The sequence below is a fragment of the Diabrotica undecimpunctata genome, chromosome 2 (genome assembly GCF_040954645.1).
Source record: "Diabrotica undecimpunctata isolate CICGRU chromosome 2, icDiaUnde3, whole genome shotgun sequence".
Classification (NCBI taxonomy): Eukaryota; Metazoa; Arthropoda; class Insecta; order Coleoptera; family Chrysomelidae; genus Diabrotica; species Diabrotica undecimpunctata.
This window is the reverse complement of record NC_092804.1, coordinates 113303355-113317162: the sequence shown is the minus strand read 5'-3', so window position 1 is coordinate 113317162 and position 13808 is coordinate 113303355. Positions and strand designations below refer to the sequence as shown.

The window sequence follows — 13808 nt, the reverse complement described above, 5'->3', positions numbered from 1 at the left end:
TTCTATGGGATTGAGATCGGGACTGCAAGCTGGCCAGTTCATACGGACAATTTCCACCACCTCTATATATTGGTTGACGATTCTAGCACGGTGAGGACGCGCGTTGTCGTCCATAAAAATAAAATTAGGTCCAATGAAAGGAGCAAAAGGTACCACAAGCTGATCTAAAATACTTGTTATGTATCTTGCGGCAGTCATAGAACCTCTATCTACAATAACTAAATCAGTATGGGCTTCTGAACTGATACCAGCCCAAACCATAACGGAGCCCCCCCGATAACTTATTCTTTCCGCAATATTACATTGAAAATATGGCTCTCCGTGTCTTCTCCAAACGCTTTCTCGGCCGTCTGGTGACCTTAGACAAAATCTGGACTCATCTGAGAACAATACATTGCCCCAGTATGCATCACTCCAGTTTTCCTGTTCTCCTGCAAAAGCAAGGCGAGCTCTGCGATGTTCTATGGATAGTATTGGAGATAGGGCTGGCCTTCTGGATAATAAATTACCTTTTACAAGTCGTCGACGAACTGTCCATCTGCTTACATCCACATTTCTCACTTCGCTCAGACGATTTGCCAGTTCAACTGAAGTAAGATACTGATTTCTCAAACATGATGAGACCTGAAATCGATCATCTCTTTCGGATGTTACCGTTCTACGACCTGATCCTGGTCTTCTTGTGAAGTTACCGGTGTCGCTAAAACGCCGAACTGCTCTTTAAACCGAAGATCGACTAACACCCAACATTTTAGCTGCATAATATTGGCTATGACCATCTTGAACTAATGTCACCGCCCTTGCAGCATCTGTCGGAGTTAGAGACATTTAGGAAGGATAATTAAATAAAAATATAACACGTTTTGAAAATAAAATCACTAAGTACACTAGTATGGTTGTTGAATTAAAAACAACATTCAATAAATATCTCCTTGCTTCAGACCCTTTTAGACAAAAACCTGAAATACCAATTTGTTTTAAGAAATATAAAAAGCAATATTAAAAATATTATTTTATTTCTCGTATACGAGGGTACACCTAAATTTACATACGTAATTTAATGTCTCTAAAATTATACAACTTCAAATAAATAAGAAATAAGGAATGGATCGATTTTTTTGCACCTGAGTGTATATATATATATATATATATATACATATATATATATATATATATATATATATATATATATATATATATATATGTAGTGTAGGCTTGTCGTGACACATCCTACACTGTATGTATAGTATACCTAGTAGTAACATTGATGATGGAATAGTAATTTCGAAAAGGCTACGTAATGTAGCCCGAAAGGCTTTTTTTAAATAAATGTACCTGTTTATAAAGAATTTGTTAATTAAAATTTATTGAAACATTTTTCTTCGCGCCAATAAGTAAACCGACAAATGACCATATGGTTTTTCTAAATACTGATTGAAAAATAAAAGGAACATGTTAATCCATTCTTATTAAGTTTATTCTAAATTCTTTATTGCTGTGTCTTCTCTTATTTCTACTAAGTTAATCTGAGTTGTTACATTTTTATTGAATGCATTTATGAATTTGCAGTATTCCCAAACTTATCACCACACAATATGAGGTAGTACATTTACTTTGATAACTTTAAACTTTAATATTTAGTTATTAACTTTATCGAGTGCTTAATCATCTAGTAGTAATTTTTATAGTGGAAATTTTTTATGTCACCCATTCCATAGTATATTTCAAAAATTGTTGGCAACATTTTCATTTCTAGCACCAGCAAGGAGCGCTACTACCCGACTTGACAATGGCAAATGCGACCTTGCCGAAATGTCGTTAAAATATTGTTTTTTTTTTAAACCCAAAATATATGTTACAAGCAAAGCTCGAAATTGGACAATCTTAGCATTGTACGGAAATGATTGTCCACTTCTAGCATTGTACCCCCAAACTGTACAATGTTAGAAATGATCAAAATTAAAAATGATTATCGAAACGCTCATCGATTCGAATCGATTATTATTGACAAGCGACACACAATGGACACAGAATAAGTAACAATTTGTTTAATATTTAACGTTTAATGTGTTTAATAAGTAACAATTGTTTATTATTGTGTGCCATGGACGTATCCAACACACCAAATCAAAAGTCAAACATTTCTTGTTAATTATTTGATATTTTTATATTTTCTATTCATATAGATATAGTTGTTACTTTTCGAATCTAAAATGTGATAAATTTTTGTGTCAAACTAAAATATAAATAATAAGAACAAATTGTCTACAATAGACTGATAATGTTAGTAAAACATTTCAAAGCTTCAAGAGATAGATACATCACTATAATAAGGGAAGATGTTTGTGAGACATTTTAGATATTCGAGAGACGTGTATGATAATTTAATCCTATAATCCACAAGTCAGAAGCCCTAATTAATTATGGATTTATAACCTTATCTATGTTTGTTAGTCTTTAATATTAAATGGCGAATAATCGTAAAAATCGATATGAATCGATATAGAGAGACACCAAAGGTTGGTGGGAGTTCGACTCGAGTAGTTCGACTCAACAGTACGGACGTGCTCAAGAGAGAAGCGTGCTTAGGTGGGGTCGACTGACTTATTGTCAACGGAGCTTTTCAGCTCCCGGTGGGTAAGACACCGAGTGTGGCATAGGCACTTGTCCTACATATTAGCGAAAAGCGGATGCGAGGTTGTTACTAGTTAAACCGTCGAGGAGCTGTTTTTATAGGCTCCTCGCGGAGACTATAATAGCTTCGCGTTTGCGAAGAAACCGTACTGACAGCGGTCAGTGGGTGGAAAAAAAACAGAGTCGTCTAAGTAGAATTTTCTTATATCTTATGAACTATTTGTTCACTGCCTTACGGCAATGAGTGATCAATATGAAAATATGAAAAAAACAGAGGTGTTTTTCATATTGATCCGCCAGAAACATAAAAATGGACTTTGAAAATAATAAGTTTCTTGGCAAATACAGCAATATTTGCTGGATTTAAAATATTAATTTATAAAATCCTATATGTATTTGCAAACTATTTTTTATATATATTTGGGTAGAGATATTTATATTAAATTTTCTGTTCACGTAGAAATTTAATTTTATAAAATAGAAAAAATATATTACATATTCCAGTTTTCACAGAAACAAGTTAAAATTACTGTTTATACATGCTTAAATTTTCTGTTACGAATCAATATTCAGGGCAAACAGTTAAGTCCTAATCGTCTATTACATAATAGAGTCCAAACAGCACATAAAGTGCACCTGAACGGAACTTGAGTAAACTTTAAGCAGCTACCTCAGCTTTCCTCAAACATAAACATCGAGAATTACTCACCTGTGGATAGTCGCCAAACTTAGTCTGATAATCAAACACATACAAATAGGAATTTCTGTGTTCGGCAGAGTGCAAATCTGCCGTGTGTACAACGGGAGCAACGTATTGTGCATCTGACAAAGCCTCAAGGGTTTCGTCCCTAATGTTAATCGGATGTTGAACCGGCCTTTCCCAGTCCGTATATTCGTTCACTATCGTCGCTAGTATTTCCGACAAGTGATAACTGTAAGTATTTCGAACGAACGTCCTCAGTATTTTCGATCGACGGTCTGCTTCGATGCCGTATTGAACGTCTTCTCCGTTGAATGCGAAATAAGCCTCGGCCTTTGCCACCCCTAAAAGTAAATCGTATCTGGAGAGCTTCGAAATGACTGATTTTCGCAGCAGGACGTTATTTAGAATGGTGATTGCGTTCTGGGGCTCCGGATTAGATGGTTTGATATTGCTGTTGCTGTCGAATTCGTTATAGTGTAAATTGTCCCCACCTGGAAAGAAAAACAAAATTCTATAGTTTACTTGACTTTATCACTTGTGTACTCTATTTTAATTATAGTTTGTATAAACATTTATGGTTTTAAGTAATGTTATAAATTTTAACGTAATGGTAATTTTATTACCAGTTCATTAAAATAATATACAAATTACAAGAAACTCCAACTCCAATCCAACTTTTTGATATATCATGTATGTAAATACACACTTGTATAAAAAAAAGTAAATTAGGTTTCGATTAGTAATTTATCTGGCTTCTTTTTATGTATTAAAATACAAAATATAATTACTTTTTTATATTCAGTAAATTTTATGTTATTATTGTAATAAAAAGTAAAAATATACAATAAATTAATATTATATTTTTACTAGGATGTTCTACTTAAGTTTTAACAATAGCAAATTAGTTTTGTTTTATTCTCAACGAAATTTTTAATATTTTGTTATACAAATTTTAAGATAGTTAATTTTTCCGTATACTTGTAAAATATGCCATCCGCAACCATCTTCTCACCACAACTTAATAGTCATTTCTCAAGTACCTATGATAACGGTTGAAGTATTTAAAACGATGAACAAGCATCAATTTGTAAAATTATATTTTAAATAAAGATAATATGATGTAAAAAGGCTACCGTGTTTCTCAGAATGTTCCTAGAGGTTTGAGTATTTTTTTTTATTTATTTTACATATATTGATATACTAAAATCAAACAGCGTTCGTACGGGTGCAAGATAATGAGACAAACAAAGTAGAAATTCAAAGAAGAGTGTAACAGGAATGTGAGCTGTTGCCACAATTATTTAATGTGTACTCCTTTAACTAATATTTCAGGAGGCATGATTGGAAAGAATTAAAGGTGTAATGATTGGAGAGAGCATCAATTTTCTGTTTCCTGCCATTATTTTCATTTCCTCGAGTGATTTTTGTTTAAGTTTTCCCACCTCTACGACTTGCTGTATCCTTTTTTTCTTGGTCTGCCTCTTTTTCTTTTTCCGAAGTTTTTTGCTTCATAAACTTTTCTTGTTATTCTATTGGATTGCATCCTCATCAGATGCCCATACCAGTTCATTTGTCTCTTTGCTATTTTGTTCATTATCGGTTCCTGGTTGGCCATTCTCCTAATAGTCTCGTTGCTTAATCTATCCCATTTTGTCTTTCCAACTATCCTTCTTAGATGTCTCATCTCCATTGCGTTTATTTTGCTCTTATGTTTTCCAGAATTGTCCAGTTTTCACTTGCATAGAGCACAGTCGGTATCACTATTTTGTTATATATTTTTATTCTTGTTTCTCGTGCAAGTTCTCTTTATCCGATTATTTTGGCTAACGCATAATATAACTTGTTTGATTTCTTTGCTCTATTTGTTATTTCCCAGTCTATTTTTCTGTCATTAGTTATTATACTTCCTAGGTATTCGTAAGTTGTTACTATTTCCAATTCTGAGTTTTTACATTTTATCTTAATTTGCTTATCTTCCTTATCTCCTTTGCCGCTGATTATCATTATCTTACTGTTTTCCTCGTTTATCTCCATTTTTAGTTCTTCTATTTGTTCTACACATATATCCATTAGTTTCTGCATTTTATTCTCAGAATCTGCTACTAGTCCTATGTCGTCTGCATACATTAAGGACTCTATTGTTACCGGTTGTAATCTGCGGTAACCTATTATTGTCTGTAGTTGATTGGTTCTGACTCTAGTGTTTCTTATCAATTCGTTCATTACTATTATGAATAGCAAAGGGCTGAGACTACTAAGTACTTTCCATAATTTTTATCAAAGCATTAGGTACGTTTATTTTCCTCCAGCATTTCCCTATAATATGTCTTTGTATCATGCCAAATGCTGCTCTTAGGTCTATTAATGCTAATACTAGTTTTCCCCCGTATCTATGCTTCTTTATATTAGGTTTCTAATGATATATATATGTTGTAATTTGTCTGTCTTCCCGGTCTAAATGCCGTTTGTTCTTATCCCAATACCATTTCTACTTTTTGTCTCAGTCTCTTCTCTATTATTTTCGTATATATTTTAAAGAATACCGATAACAGACATATTGCTCTATAGTTGTCGCAGTTTGCATGTTCTCCTTTTTTGTATATTGGCACGATGATATTGTTCTGTCAGTCTTTAGGGATTGTTTGTTTTTCCCACACCTCTTTATATATTTTCCATAGCCAGTTTATTCCTTCTTCTCCCATGTATTTTACCATTTTCGGTTCAATTTCATCATCACCTGCCTTGCCTATTTTTATATTTGATATTCCTTCTATTACTTCTTCTCTACTTATTTGCTCTGGCTCTGTGTTTTTGATTATTGTTCATTGATTATATTGTCTTCCTTTTTCTCATAATGTTCTCATAAAATAAGTAACACATGTCTTCATAATTATATCTATAAAATAAAGGTATACAATATCTTTAATATTGACGCTGGCACAAATAATAACGTTTTCTTTTAAAATTAAAAATCTAATTAAAAATACGCCATCTTAAAAATAGATCTTGCACCAGAATGTAGTAAGTAATGCTCTGCTTATATTATCTTTATACTAATGTCACCTTTATATTTAATAAAAAAAACACCCCCAACCCAAATTTTAACTAACATAAATAATATTGATACCTTTTGTACCATACCTGATATAAGGTTTGGTTAAATTAGTAGTATTACAATATATAATTTCTTTAGCTTTGTAAGATTGTAATTTACCGGTGACCTGATGATGACCAGAAAACTGTAATGGTCGAAATCGGTTGTAAGTTTGTCATTTAGTTTTACTATCCAAATAGACTTTAATTAAAACATATTAAAATTAAAAAATTTAAAACAATTTAGAATAAGCATATTTTAAAGCACTTAGCAGATCAAGATATATATATCTTGATTGCTTTTAATTTATTTTTAACATAGATATTGTTAATTGGATTTCGAAAAGTACACTTAAAAATAAAATCAAAAAAGTTGATATCTGTTTACATAACAGAAATTTTTACCCTTACAAATAATAGTATAAAATTTTAAATATCAATATAAGAATCGTTTTTGCATGAATGTGGGGATAATTGAAAACTATTCTATCTTATGTAAAATTGTTAGCTAAATACGAATATGTGCCCTTATGTATGAATCTCAAAATAAAGTACCAATTTTTGTAAACAATTATTTATTAAAATACATTTTCATATTTGAAGGTTTTAATTTACAACTAGTCCCATCTTAAAGTATCTGTCATAAAACTGTCAAAACTCTTTTAAATAATACCATTATGCTCTTTGGACTAGACAAGTACCGTATTTTTTAATATAGCCAGAGGAAAGGTTTAGTCCGTAGATTTCGTAATGGGGGATGACCAAAACATCGAGCGAAAATGATAATATGTACAAATATCTCGTAGTGAAGTAAGTACGAAAGATAAAAATGACTATAAACAAATGAAAACTAAATCAACTAAAGCAATAAATACGTACGCATGTTTTGCGCTTAAATACTCATTTGGTATTGTAAGGTGGTCTAAAATGGATAAAATATGTCTTTAGCGGAAAGTAAGAATACTTCTTACAAAGGCACAAAATAGATAATGCACGAAGTGCAGTAGAGAGAACAATATAAATGAGATATCTAGGAGAAAAGGACTTTTGGAAATAGGAGAGCAATTGGAAAAACAGGTTGCTTGGTTGGTTGGTAGAAACCATCTTTCCAAGCAAGAAAAAATGCGCCCTTAGATGGGTAATTTTTTGCATGGGAGACATCGCAATAAGATTAGCCAGGACTATGTCGACAACAAAGCGTCGAACTATTGGATGATAGCAGAAAAGATGTTTCCAGAAAAAAACAGATTTCCTATTTGCCATTCAGCCATTCCGGAGCGGGTTAATTCAACCAAAAATTACCTAAAATATATTGTCAAAAACCCTCAATTCCAAATAACAAATGCTGATATGGATGTCAAGTCCAAGATAATTCAATACTTTACAGGGGCTGCCAGACGTTTATCGGAACTGGATTATAAAGAAAGTTTTGACACGGTAGATTACTAATCCACAAAAACTGGTTAACAAACTGTTACTTTTCCAAACCGACCATTTTACTTATTATCAATATGCCCCTGAAGGAATCCTTAAAAACAGCAACTACAAGCTATGCTGGCCGCATTGTGCTCACAGAACAATCAGTGGCACATAATAGACTAGATCTTATACTAGTTATTGAACTATTTAGACAAATAACAGTAATTAATGTAGAGATACCTAACAAAAATAATCTGCATGTTAAATACAACGAGAAGATCGCCAAGTACAGAGTCCTTGAGGTACAGCTAAGAAGACAATGGAGAATGGAAAAAAGCCAGGCGATAAACATAAAACAGCTGCCTTAGTGAACATCTTTCGAAGACTATGCAGAAAGCTATTCTGCTTTCGACGTCCAGATGCGAATGAAAATTTTTGGGAAATTCTCCAACGTACCATGTTACCTAGGACTCGATAACACGGAAAGAGTTCCACCAGAGCTTAATCCTTTTGATGCCGTAGGTGTCTGGGATTAGTGAATTTTCCCCTTAGAGGAAGTGTGAGCCGTATGGTTAAATCGGGCTAATAAGACTAATATAATAATACTAATAATATAATATATTATACTGCATAATAGGAACAATAAACACATTTTATTTATAGATAATGTCTATTACATTATGTATTTTATTGCGAACTATAATTAAAACTTGAGTACCTTATTCCATTTATATAAGTAAAATGAACACTTCCAACGTGCAATTAAAAACAAACGGAAAATCAATTATTTATGCATCCTTATACATTCAGTAAAAACAGCTGAAAGCCGGCTGCCACAGTAACGGACTAAAACATCACTGATTGTTTTCGGGAAGTTTGTGGGTTTTTGTTTCTCTCCGGAAGAGAGAGATATAAAAAATAAAAAGAACAATATAACCTATATTTTCGAAAGGACAACATGATCAATGCGATTTCTGATCATTCTCGAGACGGTATAGGTTTTTTATTGTTATTTTATTTTTGTTCGTCTCCAGGGAAGAGAAATAAAAGAAAAAACTTTTGCGTTAATCCAATAATAAGAATAAAATATATCACGTTTCTTATGTGTTATTACTTTTAGATACCTATAACAGTTTCGTCAATGATGTAATTATTTTTGGCTTATAGATAAATAACGTAGATAAATGAGTTTACAATCTTAAGAAATGTGTTTGGAGATATTAAAACCAATTAAATATTAGGCATTTGAACGATTTAGATACTACTAAGGCACACTTTGGTATTATTTGTATAAAAATATTTAATCAAATAGTTAGTGCTGCGAAAAACTTGGTTAAAAGATCTTATAATAAATAAAAATGAAACATCTAATAAAACGAATCAACACAAAAGAGGTTATTGAAAGACGAAGAGGAATCGGACAGAAAGACAGCAGAATATATACGAATAAGAACAGAAATATTGAAAGACATAAAGAAAGACTTACGCCAACACATATAAAAATAGTAACATCCTCCCCAGTTCCAAGAAAAGAGTTTTTATTATTCTAACAATATTTTCTATTTCCTTTCTTTATGTATAATAATAGACAAAAATCTATAAAAACGAAAAAAATATATTTGACAGATATAATATGACAGGTGCAGTATAATGAACATCAGGACTTAACTTTCATATAATTTAAGTATGAAACTAAAAACACATTGTCGTGTTACATTTTGTACAAAAGAATTTCATCTTCTTAGTGCATCCAGAATTTTGGCAACGCATGCAAGAATTTCTATTGCTGACAAAGTATGTTGGCAAATAGTCATTACTGGTTTTTCTTAAATCTATAGGCGGTAACTAGAAAACTTTGAACCTTTATACAGAAATTATTGGCTTTTCATCTTCAGATGGCTGCGTTTCTCTTGAAATAGACGCACTAGCTTGTATTCCGCTTGTAAGCCTACCACCTGTAGCTAGTGACCTTCCAACATACAGTTTAAATTCCAGTAAATAGGTATATTACCTTGGATCTTTTTTCGTCAAACGCTGTACTATTATCACGATCCTCTATCCATAAATTGGTCAATGCAAGATCAATAAAGTACCAAACGACACGTACAGCCATTCTTTAGTGCGCATACAGATTCTACGAGTATAATATAAAATAAATCTGCTACACAAATATACGCCTCCTATTGACTGGTTGTATTTAACTGGATTTTTTTTATTTGTACGTCAGCCAATCAAAGAACCTGCGGATGTAAAAGCCATTGTCACAGATATACTGTCCATCCAGTTCAAAAATATTACTTTATTATCAACGCGTACCTATTCTTCGTGAGATCCACGGCCTTCTTTTAGTAAAGAAGAATCCTTGTCTATTTTAGTAAAAGTAAACCAAAGAAATACATCTGTCCAGAGAAGTTCCAACAAGAAAATACATAAACCAAAAACTGCATCAATCAAATCCTAAAATTACCCAACAATGTCACCTAATGTGAAAACGTGACAATTAAAATTAGCACAACAATTATTCAAAAAGTATAGGAAGCCCACTGTATTGCTCTTTCCCAAAAGCTACTAAACTTTCCATCCCTTTTTCTACTTCTAAAATTGAAGTAGTCAGAGGAACATTCCTAATAGAACTACCCTCACAACACTTACTCTTCGCTCGCGAACATTTTAATTGGGGTGTTGACGATTGAAGAGCTGTGCTTTTCACGGATGAATTAAGATTTAACAGATACTCATCAGATGGGCGGCCTAGGCTATGGAGAAGAGCTGGTGAACGTTATCAGCAATGTTGTTTTACTGCGAGGGTACAATTTGGTGGAGGTAGTATAACGATCTGATCTAGGGCATGAGATTTGCTTAGGCCGAGATAATCAGACAACTGAAATACAAAGAAGGATAGGTCTCACATGGGCTGCCTTTGGTAGATTGAATAACATTTTCAAGTCTGTTCTCCCAGTTTGTTTAAAAAGAAAGGTTTTTAACCAGTGCGTTTTACCGGTTTCTGACAAAAAGAACAATAGATAAAATAAGAGTTACACAACGCGCTATGGAAAGATCAATATTAAGTATTACCATCAGAGATAAAGTAACAAACCTAGAAATAAGAAGAAGAACAGGAGTCACAGATGCAGTTGAAAAAATAGCCATGGCTAAATGGGCTTGGGCCGGACATGTTGCCAGATTAACGGATGATAGATGTACAAATTAGAAATACAGACGGAACTCATAGAGGCTACAAAAGCTCTGTATAAAGAAAATAAAGTGTCCATTAAAATGGGAACAAGAATCATAGGAGACTTCACCACAACAAAAGGGCTCCTGCAGGGTTGTTCCACATCTCCAACCCTATTCAAAATATACTTAGAGAAAGCCTTGACTACATGGAAAAGAAAATGCGAAGGCATGGGAGTACCGGTACGGAACGAATACCTATATACGTTAAGTTTTGCAGACGATCAAGTAGTGATTGCACAAGACCAAGACGACCTCAGCTACATGATGAAGAAACTACAAGAAGAATATACCAAGGCTGGCCTAGATATTAACCTCGCGAAAACAGAGTACCTATCTACAAGTGAAGAAGACATAGAAGATCTACAGATTGATGACAACGTAACAATCAAAGGAAAGGATAAATTCAAATACCTGGGGTTCATAATCACGAAAAAGGCAACAACAGAGGAAGAAATTACACAAAGATTAGGACAAACAAGAACAGCAATCCGACAACTTAACTCAGTATGGTGGGATAGACACCTAAATATGAAGACAAAAACGCAGATTTATAAAACATTAGTGCGAAGTATTATGACATATGGGGCCGAAAATTGGATCATAAACAAGAAAAACAGCAGTAAGATAATAGCAACAGAGATGGAATGCCTGCGAAGATGCTGCAGAGTAACAAGAATGGATAGGAGAAGTAATGACGAAATAAAGCAAAGAACATCAATAGAAACAGACATACTAACATATATAGAACAAAAAAGACTAAAGTGGTATGGACATGTAAGAAGAGCTAGCGACAGCAGATGGATAAAAAGAATAACCGAATGGAGCCCCATAGGAAGGAGGAAAAGAGGACGACCCCGAAAATCCTGGAGGAACGAAGTAGACGACGCCATGAGTAAGAGAGGACTAAACGATGGAGAATGGAACAACAGAGAGAGATGGAAACGGTTGAGCGAGGGAAGGCAGTGAATACTGTAGAATCCCTAAATATATATAGATGGACCAGAAAGATTCTGGAATGGCGACCAAGGCACGAGGCATATCGAAGCAGAGGACGACCACCGACTAGATGGACGGATGATATCAAGCGCATCACCACAAACTGGATGCAAGAAGCACAAGATAGAAATAGGTGGAAAATTTTACGGGAGGCCTACGTTCAGCAGTGGACATCATCATCATCCAGCCTCAAGAGTCCACTGCTGGACATAGGCCTCTTCCTCATGTTTCCAACCCCGTCTATCTTGCGCCGCTCTCATCCAGTTTTTATTGAGTCTTCTTAAATCGTCAGTCCATCTTGTAGGTGGTCGACTGACGCTTGGCTCTTGTCTTCCCTTGGCCTCCATTTCAATAACCTCTTTGTCCATCGCCCATCTGTCATTCTGGCTATGTGTCCTGCCCATCTCCATTTTAGTCTGGCTATCTTCTCGATGATGTCAGTCACTCCGGTTCTTCTCCTGATGTCTTCGTTGGTTATTCTGTCTCGCAGGGTTATTCCTAACATGAACCGCTTCATTCTTCTCTCCGTCAGCAGTGGACAAATATAGGCTAATTGATAATGATGAGTATAATAATAATAAATTTCCCTAGAGGCTCATACAGAACTTGTTACAATTAGAGGATGCAATTTGAACGCTCAACGTAAATTCAGCAATGTTTTTAAGATCATGTAGTGCCATTTACCTCATTTGTTGAAGAAAATTTTCGTCTGATGTAAGATAATGCTCGTCCGCACATCACATGAATAACACGGGATGACTTGGATGAAGTTAGGATTCGTTTACTACCATGGCCCCTAAAGTGTGCAGACTTAAATCCAATAGAGCATGCATGGGATATTCTGGGACGACGTATTCGACGTAACCATGGTGAGTTTGAAACCATGAATGAGTTAGATGCAAGCAGTTCGTGACGAATAGGAGCAAATCAATCAAGCAGACTTTGCTGCCTTAATCCGAAGTATGTCTGATCGAATGAGAGCTGTAATTAGGGCTTGTGGAGGTAATACACTCTACTAAATACCGTACTAAATTTTTGTTTGTTTGCAGATTTTTAAATTTTTTTGAATTATTTATTGTTTTGTCTTCTGTAATATTCTTGAGTCGTAATAAATTTTAATTTAAAATTTTATTTATTATTAAATACTCAATTGGGAACATCTTAAACTTTTTTTAGCGTCGGTTAATTTTGTACTTCAGTATATATATACATATGTAGGACTGTAATTTTAATTGTAACACAATTTTGATACTTCGATACACGCCACTGGTGCCGAATTTTGTAAACCGTCAACTTAAATCGGTTTTCCGCATCGACGAAGAAAGAAAATTACAAGAGTTTTGAGTTTCCTCGATATTTAAAAATCTGTTGCTGATCGACTTTTTTCCGATCCATTGCTTGTACACAAAAAACATAACTTAAGCTGACCTTATGGACCTTTTTCATCTCATTCAAAGCTGAAAATAAATTTTAATCGCATTTTGCTGGTATTGATCAGTCAATATCAGAATACAAAGAAGTCGAGATTCTGGTTTAGTTTGCATTTTTTCCATTACTGGAAAGAATAATATACTATGTTTGATTTTTTAAACAGCATAATTATTTAATGTTAACGTTATTTTTAATTTCGGCTTAACAAATTTATCCAACAACAAAAAAAAAATATATCTGCAGCGAGTTAAAGATATATATACTTGAATTATTTCTACTTAAAGAAAGGTTTTAT

At 33.7% G+C, this 13808-nt stretch overlaps 1 protein-coding gene across 1 annotated transcript in view; it reads right to left on the bottom strand.

Moving 5' to 3' along the window:
* LOC140433870 (neuroligin-4, Y-linked-like) overlaps positions 1-13808 on the bottom strand; it is a 1297086-nt gene that overhangs the window by 763652 nt on the left and 519626 nt on the right. Inside the window, exon 7 of the mRNA XM_072521844.1 lies at positions 3344-3828. Within this exon, the coding sequence (XP_072377945.1) occupies positions 3344-3828 (485 nt within the window). The remainder of the gene's footprint in view (positions 1-3343; positions 3829-13808) is intronic.